Raw genomic sequence first — 26,665 nt, 5'->3', positions numbered from 1 at the left:
AACTAAGTGGTCTCGTTTTCATTGGTGGTAAGTTGTACCAGTTTCAGCTTCTTTAAGGCTCTTGTCATAATGGACAATGTCTTGATCATAGGGAGAGTTGGATCTCATTCAAGAATCAAAATGTATATTGGTACTTAGTAACAGGATTTCCTGATCTTCATGTATGAAATTCAAAATTCGGCGAATTCTTATAGAACCTTTAAAATTTGTTCATATTCGCTTGAATGTTTGTAGGGAAAGAAGGCTTCGGTTTTTTTTAATTAAAACGTATTCGATCAATACATATTTTGAGGAGAAAAGCTCGGGTGGAGATGATCCATCGTGCCCTAAAACGAAGTCCATCTCGATTGATGACTAGCGCATTTTTTTTTGATGTAGTATTTTCTTATTGCATTCATGGTGGCAGGTTCACACAAGCACGACTTGGGATTCTCCTTCCTTCGCAATATTTGCTCATCCTGCACAAACCCTATACGTGTAATGAGCATCTCCTTCCTCCGCTTGATTCGCTCATTGTTGGCATCAAAACTTAAGGGCAGAGGATTTCTATAACTTAATTATAGACATTCCCGCTAGCGATTGCACCCACCCCTATTATTTTATTTTGAAATATTTAAAATATTTATTCTTTAATATATAAAAGTTAACAAGTTTATTATTTGTTTTTGATTAATGAAAAAGCAGGTTTTGAAGGGGCCCGGAAACCCTATACAAGCAAGATTAAAACAACAAAGCCACGAGAAACAGAACAAAAGGAAAAAACCAGTGGAAAACTGAGAAGAACACACAAAAGCCCCTAAAAGCCAGCAGGCCGTCCAGGAATCAGATTTTATCCAGGGCTTTAGCCAGGGTGCTGCTAATTTCTTGCAGCTCTTTGATGTTGTCTTTGAGGTTGGGGGGGTCCTTCGTCGCAGCAGCCACAACTTTCTTGATACTAGCCCTGGTTCTCTTAGCAGTTCCGCCTGCCGGGGTAGCATCACCACCACTTCCAGTTTGGATGGTCTTCTCCTCCAGGTCAAGGTCCACAACCGGTTTAGGAGTATGGTCAAAGACCTTGACAATGTCTTGCAGGTTTTTGGTGACAGCAGAGAGGATACTTGGGATAATTCCCATCAGATTTTTCATCGCTTCTTTTCCCTCTTCCAACGATTTTACCTTATTCTCCATTTCCTGCTTCCAGTTAGTATGCTCTTTGTTTTCATCCTCCCTCTTTTAATCCGAATTTATCCCTTGCTTCTCCAGGTTTTTCAGGGTTTCGTAAGTCCGTTTGTCGAAATTCATTCTGGCCTCCGAGAGCTTCTTGAGATTATCCAAGATAAGCCCCTCGCCAACACTATCCTTAGCCTTGCTATCCCCTTCCTCAGCCAGGTTCTTCTTGGAGCATTTGTTTGTTTCCTTCTCAGAATTAACTTCGGTTTCCTCATTATCCTTGGGAGTTATCTCCTCCATCAAATGGCTATTGTCCTTACCAGGGTGATCACTTGGAATAGGGCTATCTTGACTAGGCTCGAAATCTCCACTTTCTTCCTTGTTGCCCAGTTCCTCTTCCTACCAGCTGTCTTCTTTGTTAGAGTCGTGTGTCTCCATACCACTACTTTCCTTGACAATGTCCTCAGTTTCCAACTCGGGGGAGCTTTTCCTTTTCTTGCTGGATGACACCTTCTCCTTGCTAGTATCTCCCTCTTCCATCCTCCTTTTACTAGGGGAGGCGGAAATCCGCTTATTTTCCTGCAGAGCGAGGGTTTTGCAATGCTTACAGATGGGTAGCAGGAGCCCGCAGTGGAGAATCGGGCTGGAAGGGTTCGTCATGTGCTTGTTCAGGAACCTGGAGAGGGATCGAAAAAGGTAGTAGGGCAAAGACACTTTTTTGTCGTGTGTGAAATGGTTCAAGAGCACAAAGTGGTAAGTGTGGGCCCTGGAGAAACAACCTTCAACCGTAATATACTCCATGATTGCATTCAGGACCCAGCTCCACAACTTCTTGATATTATGCAGCATCATAGTAGCCCTCGGTAGCCTTGCCGATTTTGGCTCGCTCTTTCTCTTTTCGCGAGAACAGGGTAACTGTATTGTTGGAGACCTTGAGGTCTCGAAAGAAGTTGAGCTCGGAGTGGGGCATACCAGTTACAGTAGAAATAAGCCCAGCATCCAACTTAAATTTAACTCCGTAAAGTTTAAAAGAGCCATTAGACCAGTTTTCAGAAATCTTGGAAACAGCTAGGTTGACCCTACCTTTGTCATAGTCCTCAAGCTTTTCCATGAAGCTGGTGAGATGACCCTTCTCCAGCTTTGCCCAGACTTTAGGCATTGCTTTCCAAGTCGAGGTGTTGTCAGGTTCTTCGCGTCTTAGATCTCCTCCCATTTTCGGATGTAGGATGTCGACTCTGTTTCTCTGCAAATTTAGAACTTCTTTCCCTTTGTAACTCAAATTATCGCCCTAAGTAACGGATAAAGCGTGAGGCAATTTTTTGGAAATAGTAGGAGATCTGCCGCAGTGCCAGGTAATGATGGTCTTTCTAGTGAGGCGCGAGTGGTGCTTTTTACTTGTCATGATTTAATTGTCCTTGTCTCCTCGTATAACGGTCCTTTCTGAGAATCTCTTTAATGTTTAAATTGAGATCATCCTCGTGCCAAATCATTTGAATGTTAGAATTAACTCTAGCATTCGCTAAACAGTCAGCAACACTATTTTGCTCTCTGTAGGCATGTCGTATAATAATTTCTTTGAAACTGGCGATAATCTCTCTAGCTTTCATGATGATATTCTCAATGGACCAAGAAGGCTCCGATTCCCCCTTTAAGCACTTAATAATATTAAGTGAATCCCCCTCAAGCCATATTTTATCATAATTGAGATTTTTGGCTATAATTAAAGTATGCAAGGCAGCGGAGGCTTTAGCAAAATGGCTAGTTTGATTCTCCAGAGGACCAGCCACCGCCTTAAGGCAACTTCCAACAAAATTCTTGATTATGCCCCCATATCCAGCTTTACCCAGATTTCCTTTAGAAGCCCCATCGAAGTTGGCCTTAATCCATCCCTTCGGGGGGAAACACCATACAAGACCTTCTCTGCCTTTCTCCTTACTAGTAGTGGTGGAAAGGTTCCATCTGTCTTTGAAATCATCTTTAGCAACAATTCCCTGATTAGTGCCATAGAGGCATTCAAAAATACTCCTATAGATTTTGTCTGCAACCACTTCAGGAATAGCCCTTTTATCTCTGAAAATCCCGTTGTTTTGCTCTTTCCAAATATTCCAGATAACAATTGGCAGAGTAAGTCTCCAGATCTCCACAATTTTAGGATTAGAGTTAGGACAATGCCATTGAAGTCAAGTGTCACCAAAAGAATTCGGGAAGACCCAGCTCAGGTTCCACTTGGTTAGGATGATTTTCCACATGTCATGGCTAAAAGAGCATTGATTGAGAATATGGCAAGCTGTCTCTTCTTCCCTGCAACAAAGAGAACACATGTTAGGAAAAATGATGCCTCTTTTATGAAGATTATCCAAGGTTAATATCTTATTTTGGGTGAAAATCCAAAAGAAGATGTTGATTTTGGGAACTAAATTCTTATTCCAGACTTTAGCCCAGATGGGAGTGGCTTCCTTCGGGACATTATGAATAGCTACAGCAGAGGAAACAGAGTATTTCCCATCCAGAGTTTTCCCCCATAGTAGAATGTCATCTTTGTTGTCTCTAGGGATTTTAGCAAAAAGAGCAATTTGAAGGAACTTGAGATCTGGGCTCTGCTGGCTAAAGTCAATCTAGTCCCCATTTTTCCAGTAATCTCTTACCATTTCACCATACCTGCATTTGAAGTTGTCTTTCCAATCTTTGATGATAGGGATATCCTCCAGAGGTTTATCCAGGATCCATCTATCTTCCCAAAATCTAATTTTCCTCCCATCTCCAAGGTTCTAGGTTCTGCCAGCAGCTGCCCAACCTTTAGCAGATTGCACTGCATTCCAAATGGCAGATCCATCAACAGAGAAAGAATTGTCAAAGAATTCTTCCTCAGAAGGTTGCATATAGAGGTATTTGTTTTTCAAATAGAGTTCCATTCTCTTTCCTCCCCTTTGAATCTCCAAATTTGTTTGGCTAATAAAGCTTTATTCATGGAGCTAATGCTCCTTAAGCCCAGCCCACCTAAGGCCTTAGGGGTACAAATGTTATTCCAGGCTATAAGGGGGATTCTGTTTTTAGCTTCCACTCTTGACCAAAGGAACTTTTTTGGGATTCTTTCAATAGCTTCTGCAAACTTTGAGGGGATTTTGAACAAGCTAAGAGCATACACAGGAAGATTTTGGAGAGTGGCTTTGAGCAGAGTGACTTTACCAGCTTGACCAAGAACAACCCCTTTCCAGACAGCTAGTTTCAGGTTGAGTCTGTCAATTAACTTATTCCAGAAGGAATCCTTAAGCTTGAGACAGAGAGGAAGCCCCAAATAGGTAGAAGGAAACTCAGATATGTTACCACCAAGAATCTTGCGAATCCTAATTTGCCTTTGGGCTGGGGTGTTAATGAAAAACAAAGAGCTTTTATCCCAGTTGATTTTTTGACCAGAGGCCGATTCATAGGTATTCATAATGATTTTCATGTTTTTGGCTTCCAAGATGGTGGCTTCCCCCATGGTGATAGAATCATCAACAAATTGTTCATGAGAGCAAACAGCGTTGGAAGAAGAGGGTTTCAGACCCTTAAGATTGCCTTCTTCCACATTTTTAAGGATGAATCTACCCAGGCATTCAGCAAGAATAGTAAACAGGATGGGAGAGATGGGGTCTCCTTGTCTAAGACCTCTGGAGCTTTTGAAGAAATTAGACGGGGAGCCATTGACAATAACAGCAGAGGAGGAAGTTCTCATGAGTTGAGAACAGAGTTGGATAACTTTGTCACCAAAACCAAACGATTCCATAATCCTGAGGAGAAATTGCCAGTTCACTCTATCAAAAGCTTTAGCCATGTCTAACTTAAGGAAGAATCCCTATTTACTCGCCACTTTCAGGGAGTGGATATTTTCATGAACAAAGATAATGGAGTCCAAAATCTGTCTTCCGGGGACAAAGCCATTTTGTTGGATAGAGATAATCCTTGGGAGAACATCAAGCAACCTGGAAGTCAAAACCTTGGAAAGGATCTTGTAGACAGAGTTGCACAAGCTGATGGGTCTAAACTTGTTGAGAGAATCAGCTCCGGGTATCTTCGGGATAAGGACAATGAAAGTGGCATTCAGTTCCTTAAGAAGTCTTCTGGAGCCAAAGAATTCCTTAACACCATTGCATATGTCCGCCTCCACAATGTGCCATAATTTTTGGAAGAAAAACATGGGAAAGCCGTTTGGGCCAGGAGATTTATCACCTTGAAAGGAAAACACCTCCTTTTTGATTTCAGGATTAGTGGGAATACGGGATTAGAGGCGATTGTCAGCTTCTGATATGATAGAAGGAATGGCTTGTAAAAGAGTGTTTTGCTTACTGTGGTCTAGGTTGTCCACTTCACCCAGCAAGGTACTGAAATGCTCGAGAGCTTCCTTCCTGATGTCGCAATCCTCTGTTAGGACACCTTTATTGCAATTAAGTCTGGATATTCTATTGGCTGCCTTGTGCTTAAGGGTGGTTAAGTGAAAGAAGCGAGTGTTTTTATCGCCTTCCTTCAAGAACAGAGCTCTAGATCTTTGTCTCCAGAAAGTCTCTTCGTTAGAAATGATGGAGTGGTATTTAGATAACAGATCATTTTCAGCCGTCCTAAGATCTTCGGTCAACCCCACCTCTTGGATTCTATCCTGAACAAGCTTTAGTTCAGCTTTAACTTGAGTTTTGTTCTTGAATATGTCCCCAAAGATCTCCTTGTTCCAGGTTTTAATTTTGGATTTTATGATGTTGAGCTTTTTAGCAATTCTGAAAAGAGCCTTACCCTCCACTTCAGAGTTCCACCATTCAGTAATGCAGGCTTCCAGAGAAAGATGGGAGAGCCAAGCTTTTTCAAATCTGAAAGGGAAGTTTCTCTTAGCCGAAAAAGAGATCATTTATTATTTGTTAATTAATAAATTAAATTAAATTTCTTTTAGCATATCTATGCTATAATACTTTTAAATTTGTAATAATATATTCAAATTTTTAATAATATTATTTTATTTTTAATAGTTTTAATTGAATAAGTGTAAAATAAATATATACTACTTTAAAATCTAATATAATGTTATTTTATTTTAATAAATAATAAATTTGACTATTTTTTTTTATAATATAATATATTTTCGAATCTATCTAGCTTTTTTATATTATTTTGGCAATTTAATGGATTTATTATCTATATATTTTTAAAATTCAAATTTACATAAGGTGAATTTATTGTCGAATTCATTTTCGAATTTTTACCCTTTACGAACTTCATCCGAATTTTATTGTTGCTGAACTCGAATTCGAATTCGAACCTTGTGACTTAGCTGGTATCTATGCCAGCAAGCAATTTATGTAAACTATAATTAAAATTGTCTTATGGTATGACAAAATTTAATATTTACAGGGTGCATTAACCATATTGAAAGAGTGATTGAACATAACCATAATGTATATTTTTCTGGATTATTGTGCTGTGGTGATTTGTGTGATTTGAATTTACAACTTTAAATGGCAATTGGCAACTTATTTGTAGTACTGATTGACTACAAATATTTAAAAGTTTTCAGGGGCAATACAATGCTCTATTTCTTCAAGTTGGGCTGTTTCATTTTGAATTAATGAGTTCAAACATCATATATTTATGTAAATCAATGGTGTTCAAGATCACTTTATAAATCTTCAGCGATTCATTATCCTCATATTTTTTCACGATATTTTGCCTTAAATGTCATATATTATTTGGGGACCTGGCAACAGTCGAAGAGTATTGTAGATCAGATTTATGAAAGTATCATTTTGTGTTTGCAGGCATTTTCTGAGGCCACGCTTCTGGCAGACCTGGAATTTGATACGGTTAGTAATAACCCTGTTAATGTGTATGCTTGTTTTTTTGATGTATGTCGAGAAATGAATTATTTTCATAATTTTGTATTACAGTCTGAATTTTTAGACATTAGATGTGTGCTGTGTGACGTTTTAACAATTTCTGTTCTTGTATTGAATATTTAGGTATGTTATCCAGCCTTTTTATGCATAGTTGTCTGACACCTAATATTAACATTTATATTTTGCTAATAGATATATGCTTTTCCCCAGAGACAATTTATTCATGATGTGTATAGTAATGGTGGAAAATTTTACGTGTATATCAAGTTTTCTTTGCAAATTGTATCAGACTATCATTAGAGCAGTTGCAAATACAGTGTATGATGGGAACATGGTGCCTGAATGCAATGTTCACTTTCTACAGTCATATTGTCTTTTTACTTGAAAATTTTCAATTTCTATATTTGATATTTACTTATCTTGTTAACTACAGCAATATTTGATAATCCTAGCATCTGTAAGTAAAATAGCCGACTTACAGAAATATCAATATGTAATTATACCTAAGTTGCCAAATTAGTTACGGGAACAGGTATGTGGTGCAAAATGCTGGTATGGCAGAATTTTTTTGGGGGGCTGGGTATGTTTTTGGTACGTCCATACAAAAATAGTGTGTGTGTGTGCGTTTGTATATATATGCGTGTACACACACACACAGCTAAAAAATAGAATTAAGTTTTGAATGTCATATACCAATACATATGCTAAACAAAACCATTACAAATCTCAAATCTTGAAATGTCACATACTAATTCAAATTCAGTTTTCAATATCTAAAAGATCAAATTAGAATCTCATGATAGATAAGTTTCAAGTTCTTAATGAGCACTGCAGATCTTAAGAATATCAAGTAGATCAAACTAGAATCATTAAACATTTTGGAAACATTTTAGAATCTAAAACCATGAACCTTGGACGCACCCACAGGAGATTCATTTTCGAATCCGATTCTGGTATGATTCATGCCCAGAATTGTGCAGAAAATATCACGATTCAGCAACTTAGAAAAACGCTGGTGTCTTCTACAAACCTAGCTGATATAGTAGGATAATGTGTAATAAGCCTAGCTTCTTTGGCTGACACAAATGACATAGAAAACACAAGTCAGTGATTACTCATTACAGTCTTTCTCGGGTTCATGTTATACTTCATATTTGATACTATTTATGTGATCTAAAGGACACTTCGTTTTTGATACTCTTTTATCTGTGTTACAGATGTTGCCACATCGCTTCCTATATATGTTTGTTACAAACATTTTGCAGGTAAACAAGGAGGGCATGTAGAACCAAGGTAGATTGACCACAAAATGGTTTACAAACTTGTTCCCCATGATGCTATCACCTGATATGATCTTATAAAAACTTTACATTGGGGTCCTACAAATTCTTTATCCACGTGTCCACCCTTTACAATCTTCATATTGAGTTGTTGCTCTTTGGATGTGGCTGCTGTAGATAACTGAATTTCAAACTTGGATGATGACGAATGTGTCAACCTCAACTCCAAATAAAGCCCATCAACCTGATTCTGTGATTCCTGAAGGGCCATTTGAGCACTCTTCAAGGAATCCATAGCAACCTCAAGCTCATAGGTAAGCTTATCAACACCATCTTCTTTCTTCTTGATGCCTCAAAATATATCTTATCAAAGTGAGTTAGGGTTGGAATAATCATATCTTCGTTTACCCTCAATTGGCCTTCCAAGTGATGTGACTCTTGGGGTCTAACATCATGAAATAAATTTTCTGATTTGTCTTCGTAATCATTCTGTTAAAAAATAGCTCCCTTCACTTCATCTTTTCCACAAAACCCGTGTTCTGAAGTTAGGCCAACATCATGTTCAATCAAAGGATTACCATCATAACGGTGAGTAGAATCATTTACCTCTCTTCTTCAACTGCTGATACTTCACAATCCACTCTTAAGTGTCCTCAACACAAGGCTCATGTGATGACAACAGACTGCTGGTCAAACTCAGAAAATGAGAATCATGTTCATGGCTCTTCAAATTTTTCTGGTTGTCCGTTATTTCATCTTCCTCGTAGGTAGGTTATTTCTTCATATGTGCTGGTCTATGAGGTGTGTCCAGTTGAATGTCACATGTTCTCCTAGCTGGCTTAGCTGTCATAAAACTGATCCATACCTGCACCTCCTTAGCTGTTATTTTATTCGCCCCTGACCAACTCCATGGTGAGGTGTCCATGACAAACCAAACATTATAAAATTGTAGGATCTTCTCATTAGGCAATCCCTTTGTCTCTACAATCAGCTCTCTAAGACAATATGCCTCATATGATCTTAACAAGTTTTCCTCCAATGTAATGATGTGTATGAAACAAGGGAAATAATTCTCACCATGGGCTGTCATACCTTGCATGTAGCTGAACTTTGAAATTTCGGTTGCTGCGTCTTGGACATCACCATCGTCTTATATTGAGAATTCTTCTTGTTTAATATCTTGAAATTTTGATTCCTCTATCATGCCATCTTCCTTGGGGATTCAACATGTTCGGCTAGGAGTTCAAACTTCTAGACATGTTGACTGATGTTTGTCTTTCTCATGACCTTAAGTAGGCTGCAAGTCACAAGCAAGTGATTCTGTCGTAGGCATAGGGTTAAGATTGAAATAAGTGTCCACTTTTTGAATCCATGCTCTCGCTGAAGTCTTACTGGATCCATCAAAATAGGGTAAGCTAGGTTTCTGTACCTTCCTGCGCATGTCATTATGTTGTTTCCTATTGTCCCTGTTAGGCATATGTCTCATCCTAATAACCATATAATCTTGTAGGGATATATCACGCTGAAAATTTGGTATTGCAACAATCCAATACTGTCAAAGCTCGTCGTGTAATTCAACCATTGTAAGATCATTCCTTGCTGGAGGTTTCCCTCTGGGTGGAAACACCGAGCATAAGAGATCTAGCTAAAGATACTCAATGGTGTTGATTTACACCTTTGGGATGATCCTCTCCATCTCTCTGCTCATTATTTCCTCGATTGTTGACACCTATCTGGGCTACTGCATCAAGTAACTGTGCAATTCGATGATTGGTTTGCTCTTGACTTCTAAGCAAAGGATCCAAAAGGAGTGTTGTGCGATTTGGTTCCTGGTTACCTCTTTCACCTCTTTCACCCATGTTCTTTGAATGTGATAATTGCTTAGAATGATTCTCTGAGTGTTGTTCGCAGGATCTAAATGCCACTGTTCCCATAAACATTCTTTGCTTTTCCTCTGTTTTTCATGGAATCTTCTTTCTCTATCACCGATTCTCATAAAAACTCATTAACCTACTAGATGGCAGGAAAACTGTTTTCTGATACCACTGTAATATTTTGTCCCTGTTGTTTTTGACGAATTAGTTGAGTACAATAATAAATAGCAGCAAATTAATTCTGCAAATATACTAACAACATGCAATTTAGGAGCTGAAAATTCCAAATAAATGCTGATCAAAATATTATATTTTTCAACAATGTAACAACAACTCAGTTTGTAATAAACCTTTACAAATCCAAACCAAACATACTTAGAAAAGTTGTTGGCTAGGAACTACTGTTGTAATTAAATTAGACTTGCAATTCTTCAGATATGGGCACGACACCTTCAATTTTGAGAGTCGATTGCAAATGAAATGATAGAAGGATGTCTGCAGCTCCTAACAACCCAATTTGGTCTGATCAAACCCTTCAAAATCTGCCCAATCAGTTTCTACAAATTTGCAACAGACCTGTTATTGAATGATTTATTTATTTTGTTGAACCTACATGGTACTTGTAGGATAATAACCCCAGATCTCTTAGACTGTATCTTTCAACAGTGTAGAAGATGGTAACAGTGAGGGGTATCGTCCTCACTAACCTAGAAGACAGCTTCTAGAGAAGCCACAACCAAACTTCAAAACATGAAAACCTGAATGAATGAACAAAGGCTTCAAAAGTCATTTTATAAAACTCAAACTCAATGTCCTAATCAGGGTTGTGCAACTCTTTAATTTTATTTTGAAATCCATCTTATGTATCCTTAAGTTGCACGCCAAGTTCAGCCTTTATTTTTTAATTTATTAATAAAAACACCTTATGACTCCCTGGTCCTAAGAGTACCCCCTTTTTAAAACAATTTTATGTTGATGGGACCCTCAAATAACTTAACTTTATGATATTTAAATAACATAAGTAAAATATTTTAATTTTCATTTAAGACCTTATGTTATTTTAAAATAAAATCTTGGAGCATATAAAAAATATAATTATACCAAAGCTTAAATAAATCGCCAATGGAGTTCCCTATTCTCTTGCCCATTAGGCTACGAGACCTCGATTGAGCAGGCTAATGGTTCCCCTTGTCAATTGGTTAGGAAGAGTACATTACAAATGCTGGTATTTGAGAATGCTTATATATTAGTTTGTAATGCTGATGTCAATTTTGTTTGCAGGTAGATTTTGTGGCAAATTTTGATGGTTCACAGATGGAGCCATCCTTGCTACCTGCAAGGCTTCCACATGTTCTGCTTAATGGTGCATCAGGAATAGCTGTGAGTTACTTTAGTTTTGTACTTGATATTTTTTCTTTTTACTGGCTGGATTGAGCCCTTCTTGATCTGTCCGATCTTTGGGAGTTAGTCTTGGCTTTGGTTTTTCTATTCATTATCTATGATGTCAAAGAAGTGAATGTGCGTTATATTAACGTCATGTTTACATATCTTAGGTTGGCATGGCAACCAATATACCTCCTCACAATCTTAGAGAGGTTACAGATGCATTGATTGCTCTTATCCACAATCCTGCTGCCACGGTAAAGTCGCTACTGCCCAGATTACAGTTTTCAAAAAGTCATGCCTACATATTTTGTCTACGAGGATTGTTGTGATACTAGTAATTGATGTTTAACCAATTTACCACCTACTTTGAGTTAGCGAGTGCATATAAATCATGTTTACTTTTATATTCTTGATCATGTTTACTTCTGATAAAATATTTTAGTAAATAGTAACTAATGAATGTTTCTAGTACCTTGATTAAAGTATGTATGTTTTTTGATTTTTACAGGAACTTACATTGTGTACTTCAATAAATTGTTTATGCAAGAAGTGAATATCAAATTAATATTTCTGTATTATTGTACAAACCCAAATGTATTATTTTCCTTAGCAAGATGCTTCTGTTCAGAAAAAGAGATGTGTTACTATTTGATTCAATAGTATTTAGATATGCATTCACAAATCTTAGTAAACTAAGAACAGAATACACCATCAATCCTATTATTCAATGAGAAGTAATTTGCTCGAGAGCAAATAATTCAATCTTCAATGTTAGCGTTTTGATTTGCCCCTTGGTTTAGCCCATGGTACTGTAACCATCATTGGTTTCCTGGATTGTGGCTCTTTATTGGATGCTTGTGATAGACCTTGTATGGTGCTGTTTAGAGTGGGGTTATACTGCTGGATTGACTTAACAAGCAAGAGTTGTAGATCTCTTGTTTCCCCTATTGAGAATCTGAAATGTGCCTTGGAGGATAGGCTTTGCCTAAAAGGTTTTTCCTACGGGTATATCTTGTGTCTTGCATTGTTTCTTGGCTGTTACTGTGTAGACATAAGCTTGTTTATGTGGCTTCTCTCTTACGATAAATGTTAGAACAGTCTAGTTTCCATTTAATACAATTACCTTCAAATATATTTCTGTTAAAAATATAATTTATCTATTGATAGTGATACACCTTCAATAAATTCATATACAAATATGATGTCCCTAAAGATATCTTTGAGATGATTATCACAAACTATTTGATCTAAGATTCTAAATATAGGAGCAGCCAAAAAAATAGAGACAGCTTAAACTGGATATTTAAAATTTTGAAACCCTACTTGATGGGCCTAGCACAAGGGCAGTACCTGTAGCAACATCCTTTGAATCTTTGTTCCCTTTGTTTTGTCAATGTAACTTTGGATGTGTAATACTGGGTAGTGGCTTTGAATCCATTTTTTGACATTAAGCATCTAAAATGAAGTTGCTTTCTGAAATTAATTTGTCAGTTTCAACCAGCTCTCAATCTGGATATTTTGGTGATGGCATACAACTTATCTGTGTTGTCTACATGTTGAGCCTCTCTAAGTCTGTCCTTAACCAGGCTTTAAGATTCAGCTAGATTTTCTTCATGATCAATATGAATAACTGTCTCACCAGAAAACACATGAGAGTGATGTCATCAACGATGAAGCTTGCTGTCTAATCTCATCTAATTTAATTCTTAGGTTGTTAAAAATGATTACAACCTCATCCAAAGACGAACTAGAAAGTTATGCTGTTGTGACCAAGTGAATATTTGGACTTTGGTCTTTGGTAGTTACCATGATGCCTATTTCAATTAGTTTCATAGGCTCCAGAGTATGAGCAGATTTAAGTTTCTCTATGAAGTTCTCATAGATGGAAACCCAACTCATCATACCACACCGTACTTGTGAATTCTCATGTGCTACAATATTTGCATTGGCCAGCAAAGCATGTAACCTATCAAGCACTTTGGACCATTGTTGGTATATTTTATCAATTTGCTTCTCGATATTTCTTCCATGGGAAATGATTGGTTCAGGATTTTGCTGATCCATGGAATGCAAAAGGTGTTGTACAAAACCTGTGGAATTTGGTATGGATTGAGGAGATGTGTAATGAATTCCTTGAGCTGCTTGACTTCTAATTTTAGGGCTGCCAATCCTTAGCATCTTTTATGACTCATTCTTTATGATTTTCATAAATTGTCTCAAGATGGTTGCCACCTCTGCGTGGTTGTGTAATGTCCCCTATTGGGACTTAACTCAATTTGCCCTACAATTCCCAAATAGGGTTTGGATTATGCTTGGGAATGTAATGTCCCCTTCTAGGAGGCTGGCTGTGTAGTTAACATACATCAATATGCCTTATATTGTAACACTAAACTAGACAACAATTTGCATTCATGATACAATTGATAGTTATTATACTGAAGCCGCAATGTTTACTTCTTTCCTAATCATCAACCCTAATGGAGGATGGGGAATTACTTGTTACGGTGCTAGGAGAACCATTCTCCATAAATAGGCCCAAGGGTTTCATGAACACCCATCCATACCACCTCTTGGAACTCACCTATTTTGGGAGGTATTACAACCACCTTTCCCTAACAAAACCAACCTATCCTCATTAGGGGTAGTAGAGAATGATTAAGGATTAGGCTGAGTAAACCATTCTATATGTCTATATATGTCTATATATGTATGTGTGTATGCATGTGTGTGTGTGTGTGTGTGTGTGTGTGTGTGTGTGTGTGTGTGTGTGTGTGTGTGTGTGTGTGTGTATGGATTTATGTTTGTATGTATGTATGTGTGTATGTATGTGTGTATGTATGTATGTATGTGTCTGTATGTGTCTGTATGTATGGATGTATGTTTGTATGTATGTGTGTATGTGTGTGTGTATGTATGTATGTATGTCTGTATGTCTGTATGTGTGTCTGTATGGATGTGTGTATGTATGTATGTCTGTACGTGTGTCTGTATGTATGTCTGTTTGTATGTATGTGTGTGTGTATGTATGTATGTATCTGTGTATGTATGTATGTCTGTATGTTTGTGTGTATTTATGTGTATATGTATGTTGTATGTTGTATGTTGTATGTTTGTATGTATGTATGTGTCTTTATGTGTGTCTGTTTGTATGTATGTGTGTGTGTATGTATGTATGTATCTGTGTATGTATGTATGTATGTATGTATGTATGTGTGTATGTATGTATGTGTATATGTATGTTGTATGTTGTATGTTTGTATTTATATATGTGTCTTTATGTGTCTCTGTATGTATGCATGTATGTTTGTTTTTATTTATGTATGTATGTATATATGCATGTGTGTGTGTCTGTATGCATGTATGTATATATGTGTGTATGTGTGTATGTATGTATGTCAGTATGTGTGTCTGTATGTATGTATGTGTGTATGTATTAATGTCTGTATGTGTGTATGTATGTATGTCTGTATGTGCGTCTCTATGTATGTATGTGTGTGTATGTATGTATGTCTGTTTGTATGTATGTGTGTATGTATGTCTGTCTGTCTGTCTATCTGTATGTATGTCTGTCTGTCTGTCTGTCTGTCTATATTATGTGTGTTTGTATGTATGTGTCTGTATGTATGTGTGTATGTATGTATGTCTGTTTGTATGTATGTGTGTATGTATGTATGTCTGTCTGTCTGTCTGTATTATGTGTGTCTGTATGTATGTGTCTGTATGTATGTCTGTTTGTATGTATGTGTGTATGTCTGTCTGTCTGTCTGTCTGTATTTATGTGTGTCTGTATTTATGTGTGTATGTGTGTCTGTATGTATGTATGTGTGTCTGTTTGTATGTATGTGTGTATGTATGTATGTCTGTCTGTCTGTCTGTATTATGTGTGTCTGTATGTATGTGTCTGTATGTATGTCTGTTTGTATGTATGTGTGTATGTCTGTCTGTCTGTCTGTCTGTATTATGTGTGTCTGTCTGTATGTATGTATGTGTGTCTGTATGTATGTACATAGGTATGTACGTATGTATGTATGTATGTACGTACGTATGTACGTGTATATGTACATATATACACGTGTATATATGTACACATATACATGTGTGTATATATGTACACACACACATATATAATAGTAAAACAAATGAAATTAAGCATTATTGTTATATAAATCTGATTAACAAATACAAAGCCTATTATTCTGTTAAATGTGTATATAAGAATAAATGTAACAGTTTATACTATAGGCCATATATCTGTCCTTTGTTCCTACTATAACTCAAAGATAATATTTTGGTAATAAGCATTTAGTTTATAGGAAAGATACAGCATACCAATTTGCTGTTACAACAGTGATTGTAGTAATATAGATGATCTGCCAGTAAATTAATTCTCTGTTCCTTCAATGCCTTATTGAATGGTTATTCTTCTGCTTATATATCTCCCCTTTATTGGTGGGAGTGGTATGTCCTTTTCTTGGGTCACCCTCCTTGTAAAAGTGGCAACTCTTCTTAGGTGAATTTTGTCGCTGATTAACGACATTTAAGCGTTATTTGCCATTCGTTATGTTACTAATTGGGATCGCTGCCTCTTCTTATATACATTACTTCATTTTTATATTTCGTATATATATATATATATATATATATACTACTTTATTTTTTATATTTCATGTATTTATGTACAATATATAAACATAAATTAAAATAAAATTTATAAATATAATATAGAGTAATATTAATAATTTATTAGTAATAATCATTAATATAAAACATTTAATATTAATATTAATGTATTAATATCTCTTGTTGAATGCTATCAGAAGTTGAGGGGGCGCGGGGGGTGGGTGAATCTGGCATATACTAAATCTTAATCAGATCAAACTGCTTAAACCACTATATCTATCCAAACCAATGTGCATGAAAGTAAAGAACGGAAACAAAAAATGGACACACACAAGAAGATTTTTACGTGTAAAATCCAAATTGGGAAATACCACTGTGAGAATCAAACTCATAATATATATTAACTGTTTACAATGTGTTAGGCTAGATGCTAGGGAGTTGATTGCTCCGACTTGTAGGCCAAGGGGCACTGCCTTAGGGCAAGATATAGTAGGACTTGCTTAACTGAAGATCACTTCATCAGGGCAAGATACAAAATAATTGTCCAGATACAATATGAAGAATAGATTGAACTGCATGGAAAATAACATCTATCAACATGTGGATAACGGTTAACAGATCAATACTCATCTGGCTGCTCTGCAACATTTTCGAACCACTGCTTTGCTTCACATTCGCACCATACTTCTTACTATCTCAGATATTCATCCATCATACATCTCTACACAATTCTCTACTACTCGAACACAACTATTTTGTCCATTATATATCATTCAGAACAACAACAATCTCTAGTAGGTCAGCCAAAAAGGAAATGTAACGTGTACATAACATTGACACAAAACGTTTCGTGCGGAAGGTAAAGAAGATGTGTGGAGGTTCACACCAAGTTGGTACACCTTCCAAATATCACCAGAAGACTCTATACACAAACGCTCAGACCAAAGCACATAAGTCGGTTCATATCAATCTGATTAACCTTAAATATCTTAATCTGGACTCGAAAATAGAGTAAGCGGTCCACCATAAAAGAAGCACAACACCTTAGGAATAATAGCAACTGATCCACAACATCCTCAAAGCAATGTAAAGACGAGGAAAGCAGTGCATTCCACCGTACACTTCTGCAACAATACTATAAGTCATCATAGACAACAACATCGCTCTCAAACAATGATCAATCAACTGGAAATCTGGAATCAAACGACCAAAAACCATTCTGCATTAGTCAACATAGCTATCTGAAACATTTCCAGTGCAAACACATATTCTGGACCACAATATTGTTCACTAGAACAATCAGCAGGTATACCAACACTACTTTCGGACCAAACAAAGAACATCAATCTTCTAGAAACACCTCATACCATTAACCTAATCAATCCAAAAAGCACAACACCAATCTGCAAACAAATCTGTAGCATATAACCAATCAGATAGACATCCGGACGAGCATGCAGATGCGATCAGACATTAGGAGCACAAACCAAAATAAACTGGGAGACAAAGTTCTACACCATATACTTCTGTTATACATCACTTTCGTGCCATGAACAGATAGGACCAATATCGCAATACTACCGAACCATAATAACACCATTATACATCTATACTAACATCACAATACATCCGGATGAAAACAATAGGCAGACAGATCAACCATATTAACACCAACAATTGAACCATCAACCAAACCACCAACAATCAAAGCTTCATGGAGACGGATACGGATACAAATACAGATACTGTATCGGATGCAAATATGGCCTTTTTTTAAGACCCCCAATATGGATATGACTAGATACGTCATTCATGAAAAACATATACACATATTAACACAATTTTCTAAGTTATTGGAGGCTATTTTTGTTACTTCAAAAGCAATATAGACACATAATTGCTACATAAATATTGACAAGTTGATGTAGCATTTTACAATATGCAAAAATACTAGAGTTACATTGGAAGACAAACCAAAAAATGGGTCACTGAAATAGAAAAACATTTTATTTGTCTTTCTTATTTGGTGTAGGTTTTGTCTATACCAATTTTTTTCTTAAAAAATGCATAAATGAAAGTTTTTAAAATGAAATTTAGTAAGATTTACGTGAAGTTTAAAAAAAATCAAATCACATAGTACCTAGCATGGTTGGAAATTAAGGTTTTTAACTTTTTTTGGTAAGTGTGGGTATAGTATTCGATGTATATCCGGGTTGTATTGGATACACATCCATTTCGGATATGGGAATGAATACGGGGATATGTGTGCCCGGGCAGGGATAAAGGAGTTTCTAGCTATTTTGCCAAAAAATGTTTTAACATCAATGTGAAAAAAGATACGTGTAACATCCCCTTGTTAATGGGGTTGATGGAGTTGAGTCACAAGCCAAACGTGGTAAGGCAAAATGGAGGCCTCCTCAATTAGGGCAGCATAAAATGAACTTTGATGGTTCTTGTCGAGACGAACTTCGAGAGTTGGGGGCAAGATGTATCATCAAAGATTGGAATGGGCAAATTATTTGTATGGCATCAAAAAAAGCCCCCAGGGGCACAAACAATGAAAGTGAATTGTAGGCACTAATCGTAGGAATGAATTTTTGCTAACATTTAAGAATTTTAAAATTAGAAATTGAGGGTGAGTCGACATTTGTCTTAAATGCCATTAGTAGGTCAGTAAATGAGTGGAAGTTAAAATCTCTTCTTGATGAGGCTTGGCACTTAATTGCAAGGTTTGAGGCTTTCATAGCAAATCACATCTACCATGAGGCCAATAAGAAGGCCAACGCTTTAGCCAATCGCGAAGTTGAAATAGTAGATCTCATCTAACTAATGTCATTGATGGGGCTATCATGAGGAATAGGGGCATAGAAATTATTAATGAATATGTACACATCTTTTATCAAATGACTCTAGGGGCACATTGGAGGGTTATTAGCTTGTGTTTTGGTAGTTGGTGTCGAGTTCATAACTCAATGCCACATGCGATGGATATTGCAATACATTAGCAAGACACAACGAATTGTATTGTACAAAATAATCATCCTTATGTTTGAGCAAGTTAAAGGCTTGGCAAAACAATTTTAAAGACATTCTGCATTTAATTCACGGACAAATGATTAGTCTAGCTAGAGAAAGAGTGCTCTAGAAAGGGTTATAAATCTGCCTTAAGGAAGGAGGGAGAGTACTCCCATAGATATGTCAAGCTTGTTTTGTCTCTTTGTTGTGGACACCGCAATTGGACTAGCGAGCCCACTAAGGAAACTGGCTTTTTTTTAGTAAAATTTAAGATCACGTTGTTTTGATGGTGGTTAAGTGGCTTATAGGTGATGATTTAATGGTAGCTAACTAAAGTCATCACGTTGACATTACTATTTTGACTCGATTGGTGGCTTCCCATTTGGGTTTGGGGAGGTCTAAAGATATGGTTTGTGCCCTCTTAGTGGAGGTGATCTAGAAGATCTTCTTGGGCAACTTAGAGGTTTTGTTAGTAGCACAACCTAATGTGAGAGTTACTTTACCCAAGGACATTCAAAGAGTGTTGGATGATGGTGTCGTAGTTGAATGATTCCCTTTTTTAGTCAAACTTATGGACAATCACTTTGATGCAATGCAATTACAAAGTGGCCAAGAGGTGTTCCTTTTTGAAGAAAATCACAAATTTGGATGTCACCTTTGGTATGCATTTGCTCTTCGATTTCATCAACTAGGACTAGGAAAAATCTGTTTAGACATAGGGTGCTAGATTAGTAATCAATATTTGTCTTTGTAATTAATGTAATTAAAAATTCAAAAGTTGGTTTTGCCTTATTCAGGCCTCATAGAAATGTAGGTAGTAGCGTGTAGGTGGTAAGCAGAATTATACATACTAGGGCAAAGTAATCCATGATTTTTGAAATTGTAAACACTAGATGCTCAAACAATGTGCTTTCTGTTTTGACCAGTTTATGGAGCAGTCCCTAGATTCCAACTTACCTACCAAAAAATGAATGAATGTATTAATTGATATTAACAATTTTTAATATTAAGAAATTATTTATAATATAAATATAAAATTTGAAATATATAAACATAATGTTTAATAATATATTCATATCAATATCCTTCTCTTTGTCATTCTATCATCATCTCGGTTCTTCAAAACTCTATCAGAGGTGCCTCTCACTAGATGTGCAATTCACGTAGCACATTGATACTTGCCTTCGATATGATGCCCTGCCTGATATGGATGTCCAAGCGACAACAATTGGTTGATTCCACCCGATCCTTTGAGGCCAATAACTCTTCCTCGGTGGGTTGCCAATCAATCTTATCAGTGAGGAGGTGCAAAGGAAACACAAATTTTAAAAGAGGAGCAAAAAAGGGTCAATGATCCCAAAACGAACCCAGTAATTTTGAAGAATTGTTGAGATTCTTAGTCAATGCTTTTTGATTTTCTTGGGATGAACCCATAAGCTTAATCCCTTACCTTGGCCATAGCCTTGCTTTCACCAAATTAGAATCCAGACCTAAGAGAGATAATTCTCGAACCAGCAATGTACTGAAGGCTCACTGGTGACATAGTATTTTTCTTCAAAGGTAAAGACTATGAGAGTGCACAATCTACACCTGTAGGAGTGAACGGGCTGCATTGGGAAGATATATTTATTAAAGATGAGCGAATCTTGTAATTTGTCATTTTTTGAAGAATTTGACCTCTTATGGTGACACACCATTGTTGAGCAACTTCATGGGGATGTGGGTTATCATTGAAACTGTACCCAATGTAGGGATGGGTATAACAGCTCTTGTAGTCAAGTGAAAGCTCACCTTTGTGCTATTACAGTATTATTGGACTAGTAATAAGAATTTTTACATGCATTGCAAAAGGTGAAGAATACAATAACATATAAGAAAGGTGAAGAGATTCTGTCAATTGTAGAAAAAAACTAAACAAAAAAATAATTAAGATATTGTTTAAATTGTTTTTGAAAAAAATTATCGAGTGACTTGTTGGGGTGGTGTGCTTGTAGTTGTCATAGTTTGGGCTGTCCATATTGTACAATGCAAGGGGAATGTTGGAAGGTTCTATCCTTATTTATATGGAAGTATAGTAGATTCCCTTTGTAGGTAGTGTTTGGTGGGAGGATTGATGGCGGGTTATCTTGTTGTTGACCTAACGTCTTAGTAATGTCCCTATTTTGGAAATGGCTAGATTATTTGGTGGGTGCGGGACTAGATGGAAAATGAGTAATGCGAATGGGAGTAGTATGGGGTGGAAGGTTTTGCAAAGTGAGTGGAGAAGGATTCAAAGATAGAATCAAAGATCTCGTGGGTTTGGGTGTCAAGGTAACATCTAAAGACACAACTGAAGTATGCTAAAGAGAAGGAGTCTTTGGAGGAGAAGGAATAGATTTTGTATTTTTCCTAGCAACCAACTTTAACTTGGGAATTTTTTATGCTTCATCTAGAAAAGCTATAGCATGAAGCTTTTCACTTCCTTTTTCAGACATGTATTGCAGCCAACAACTTTTGAATCTGCCATTGTGTGAGAAAGCGGAGGAGGGATATATTTTTGCTTGAAGGGAATGTGAAGACCTAGCTGAATTGTTGGTTTTATGCGATTTTCTGCGAATCTTTGCCCTTTAGTAACATTATTCTGCAATCTGTTACTGACTCGGTTCTTTTTGTGATAGAAATATTGTCCTTAATAATCCAAGTCTTGGCAAAGGCTTCCAGTTATTATCTGCTGCTACAAGCCACAGAGACAAGTTAAAATAAAAAGTAAATCAAAATTTAATATATGTTTTTTATGCTTGGCTATGGAGTGGCTCTCCTATAAATGCAAAAATTTGAAGAAAATAATGCCCATGTTGCCTTCTTATAACTCTGTCATCAAGTATAAGTTCTTGAAGATTCTTAGCATCAATGAACCTCTCAATACGTGTGTTGAGGCCAAGCATAACTCTGCATCTTCTTTGGAAAAAAGAAATAATGTTTGGGGTTCAAATAAGGCAGTAACATGAATATGTTGGAGTTGTTGATTACATCTCTGATCAATTGTGCATCATATGGGTTCATATGTGATCTTATTTGACCCATACAGATGTTGAATAATCTCTTTGGCCTTATTCCATGGCCTTGTATAGATAGCGAATGGGGTTTTGATCTCCATCTGCCAATCATATAATCCTAACCAACGGTTTTGACATCTAAATATCGGAATTTTACAAGACGAGCAGATTGTAATGTTACAAAATAAAAGGATAAATAGAAATTGGAATCTCTTCCATGACATTGGGAATGCATCATAAAAAATGCTCTTCACAATTCTCTTTGCTTCAGTCTTCTACAATAAGGAGTTTGTAACTACCTTTTCATTACAAACATGTGGTTATGGTTGGGCATTGTAACTAATACACTTTTCAAGGTGAGGGAATTAGTAGCAAAGCGTGTGACTTTAGATTGCACAAATTTTTTGTCCTTAGTATCATCTCTCATAATATTTAGATCTCATGTGTGGATGTATATGTCTTTTGTGAGTTTTTAGGTAACTCTCTAAATTTTTGACTTGCGATTATTTGTGAGATTTGTGGGTACTCTGAGTTTTGTAAGTTTGATGGCAGCAATAAAATATAGTCTTGAATGTTTTTATTATGACAAAATGTTGCAATGCTACAAAATCATGTACTTTAAAATGACCAACAATAGGCTTTTGCTAGTCACTATCTTTATCAAGTTATGAGTCATCCAATGAGACCCCAACCAATCTCTGCCACACAAAATGAACATAGTAGAATATAGAGTTGAGAAAAGAGTTGATAGGTAATAATGCATTGTCAATTTTCAAAGATAAATCAAAATGATTTATACCATAGTAACATTACTGGGAATTGAGATTGACTTGGCAAATAAAAGGTATAAATGAAGCTTAATTACTTGAGATTTAATTAAAAAAAATGGTGCATAGATTGTTGTTTTTGATATGTCGCAGCTTATAACAGTCTTAATTTTTTCTACTTAGAATTAGAGTGAGAGTTTGGGATTTGGAGCTCAACAGGGTTTAGGGATGGTCCCGAAGTTAAGGCCTTTGAGGCGACATTGATGTGTCTAGTGTATGCCATATTTAGGTAATTTTACGTATGTTAACCAAGCTTTAAATCCTCAACAAATTTTTATTGCTAAAATTTGGTTTCGTAAGTGGTGTTGGTGGTCTTGTAGGATTCTACAGTCTTTGTCATCTGACTGTCCTGGGAATGGCAGGGGGATAGGGATGTGGGAACGAGGGTTGGGGACTCATCCTTGTGGAATGCAGGTTTCTAGTTTCTAAAAAATGTTTTCCTATATATTTAGTTTTGTTACTGTATGGAGCCAAATCCCAGCGATCCTTGAAATGTGTCTCCTCTTCCCGTTGTGTCAGAAACTCTGTTAAACAAGGGTGAAAACAGATCAAATATATAATGATACTTAGATGCTTAAATTTTTGGCATCCCATGTTGTCAACAAGTTTAGTATTGGGTAAAGATATAAGGAATTTCAACCAAAGTTTTAGTGCAAGCATTGCAATATGGCCATCAACAAACCAATCATAATTGCCATTTTACTATTATTGACATCATTCTGATAATCATGGTTACTTATCTTAAAATAGATAGCATCGGTTGGATAAACCAAATGTCTAATTGGCCCTACGGCCTTAGACATTTGTCTTGTATTTATCCATACGATAAGCACAGATAGATACAGACCAACTTTCATCACTGGTGTCGAATATATATTGCAGACCGACCTTCATCACTGTTGATATACAGACAGCGTGCAGATTAACTTGTATGAGAATTACCGTTTACACTGTATTCTGCAACAACACAAATTAAAGGCAAAGTTGAAATAATAAATAAGTGCAATCAATATTATAATATACAGTAGACTATTTCATTCTTAATTTTAAAAATTACCTATATACAAATCTGATCAAAATTAACATGGTATCAGAGCCAGCATAAGTAAAAGATCTGATCAGACTTATATAGGTGAGATTACGCCCTATATCTTCTCGAATTTCAACTCCCTTCTACACATCAAAATGATGAATGGTGTTAGATTCAAGGATCGACTTGATGGAGCTTCCAACTCTGTATCTTGGAAGTTCAGGATCATGCTTCCATTAAGAGAAAACAAATTAGATGAGTTCGTAAAGAAAGCTACATCGGAACTAGAAGACGAAGATGAAAAACCTCAATGGATGAGAAAGAACAATAAAGCCATGAAGATGTTGGTTGACTCAGTTAAGGACCATATTGTGCTAATCATCTCCAAGTTGGAGACAGCATATGACATGTTCAAATCATTAGAGAACATGTATGAGATAAACAACACAAGCTGAGCTCTTTGTTGGTGGCAATATTGTACATGAAAATAAAACTAGTTAATTAAGTTGTAATTGTCTTGGTTAGTTGGCAACCGCGGGGTGGTAGTTGCGGTGCGATGGTTGGTGCTCGCACCCCCTCGGTACCTTTAAATACTTCCGAATGTAACTTGTGGAAAAACGATTATGAATGGAATAACATCACTTATACTTGTTTGATATCTATGGCGTTATCATTCTGCATTACGTGCTTTATGTTTTAAGTTATTCACTCGAGAGTGCAAACATTTGGTGCCGTTGCTTAGACGTACTCGGGAATGGAAGATGCGGATGGCGCACGGACATGATGGGCCTACCCGTTGGTGAGGTAAACCGAGAGGCCGACGATGCCCGAACAAAACTTTACACAGGGGAAGACAATGCAACGAGAGAATTCTCAATTCTGCTCCGGTAGCCATCCAGACCTACGTCCGACGAGAGGCGACGGAGGCGGAAATCCCACCAAGTGTCGTGTGGATAGCGTTGGAGGTGTGGGATGGCGCCTGACCAAGAAGGAATTGAACCTTGAATCTTCTATATTCAAATAAAAGTGTCATTGACACAAGTTGTATTTGAGGAAATGTATTGCGAATTATGGAAATGTACGGCAATTAATGCCCAATCTATTGAATAAATATAGAAATAAAAAAGCAGAAACGGACGAGTGGGAGGCCGCGCGGAGGGCTTTGACTCTGGAGCAGCGAGTAGAACAAAGACGGAGGTTGAGGCAACTTGCCGAAGGGTGGCCCGAGGGGAACCAAGGAGGTGTCACGGAGGGTGCAGAAGCCGACGGAAATTTCTACGCGTCGCCACAACACTGTAGGGTGCGGAGACATGAAGAGTTTCTGGAGGAAACAAGGTTATGGAGAGATCTAGTCGAAGAGACCCAGGATCGGTTTCAGAAACTTATCCCTTACACCACAAAGTGAGGATCACCCAAGGGAGCCAGGAGTGGGTGCGGGTGACAATGAAGGGGAGGATAACTGTACGGTAGGTGCCACACTCGGCAGGCAAAACACCGTACCTCCAGTCACCCACGCAGGACACACCACCGACATCGGGGGGACCGGAGGGAGAGGCGCAGGGGCACAGACATAACCACAACCACCTCCAGGAAGACGACCCCCATCGATGGGGAGTAAATAGAAACTGTCGAAGTTCAATGGCGATGGGAAGGAAGATCTCATCCGCCATTGTCGAACGTGCGAAACCATATGGTCAGCGAACAGTGTTACCGACCAAAACGAATGGGTAACACAGTTCCCAACAACTTTAAGGGGAGTGGCCATAGACTGGTACTTACACATGGATAAGGCCAAAGTCGACACACGGCCCGACCTAAAGGAGGAGTTTGGGATAGAGTTCCGCCTCCTGAGAGATGACAACGAAATAGTCGCCGAGATCTATGGAACGAAGTAGAACAAGAACGAGACTGTCCGAGCCTATAGTCGGCAGCTAAAGGAACTATTGGGAAAAATGGAGAGTCAACTAGCAGATGGGTTGAAAAAGCGATGGTTCGTGGAGGGACTAAAGCATTCCCTCTGAAAGAAGATGAAAATCGTTCCACCTACATCGTACGAAGATGCATACAATAGAGCGATGGATCTCGAGAGCGAGACCAAGACATCAAAGAAAAAGAAGAAGGATAACTCGTTCGAGGAGGATGACTCGTCACAAGAAAGCAGCAGGGACAGCGAGGCTGGCAAATGGGTGCAAGCGCTCTAGAAAGACATGGAGCGAACGAGGAGAGAATTCAAAACAATGAGAAGCACCGGTCGGACCGAAGGGGACAATGGTGCACTGAGTGCAAAGAGGAGGGGCACACAAAGGGTACTTGCCCGAAGAAGGCATTCTGCTAGATTTGGCAAGTGATGGGACACTCCACCAAGGAGTGCCCATACAACATGAAAACTTGGAATACGTAAATGAACCAGGTGCTATTCACAGAGCAGGCCACAACGTCCGCACCAACGGGTACAGGCCAACAAGCGAACAACAATTCAACCTCGGGAGGCTACCGAGATAACCGATGGGGAGGACAAAACAACAATAACAACAATAACAACAATGACAACACAAGGAGCTGGATCCAATATGACTCCAAAGGTCGACTGA

General features: G+C 37.5%; 1 protein-coding gene across 2 annotated transcripts in view; it reads left to right on the top strand.

Annotated features, from left to right (window-relative positions):
• Positions 1-26,665, top strand: part of LOC131067226 (DNA gyrase subunit A, chloroplastic/mitochondrial) — a 225,220-nt gene that overhangs the window by 50,149 nt on the left and 148,406 nt on the right. For both annotated transcript variants that reach the window (XM_059218196.1, XM_058002183.2), the window contains exons 5-7: positions 6,930-6,974; positions 11,443-11,541; positions 11,715-11,801. In XM_059218196.1, coding sequence (XP_059074179.1) covers positions 6,930-6,974; positions 11,443-11,541; positions 11,715-11,801 — 231 coding nt within the window. The remainder of the gene's footprint in view (positions 1-6,929; positions 6,975-11,442; positions 11,542-11,714; positions 11,802-26,665) is intronic.

This window comes from Cryptomeria japonica, chromosome 3 (assembly GCF_030272615.1).
Source record: "Cryptomeria japonica chromosome 3, Sugi_1.0, whole genome shotgun sequence".
Taxonomy (NCBI): domain Eukaryota; kingdom Viridiplantae; phylum Streptophyta; class Pinopsida; order Cupressales; family Cupressaceae; genus Cryptomeria; species Cryptomeria japonica.
The sequence above is the reverse complement of the archived record's forward strand: the minus strand, read 5'-3'. Positions and strand labels throughout refer to the sequence as shown.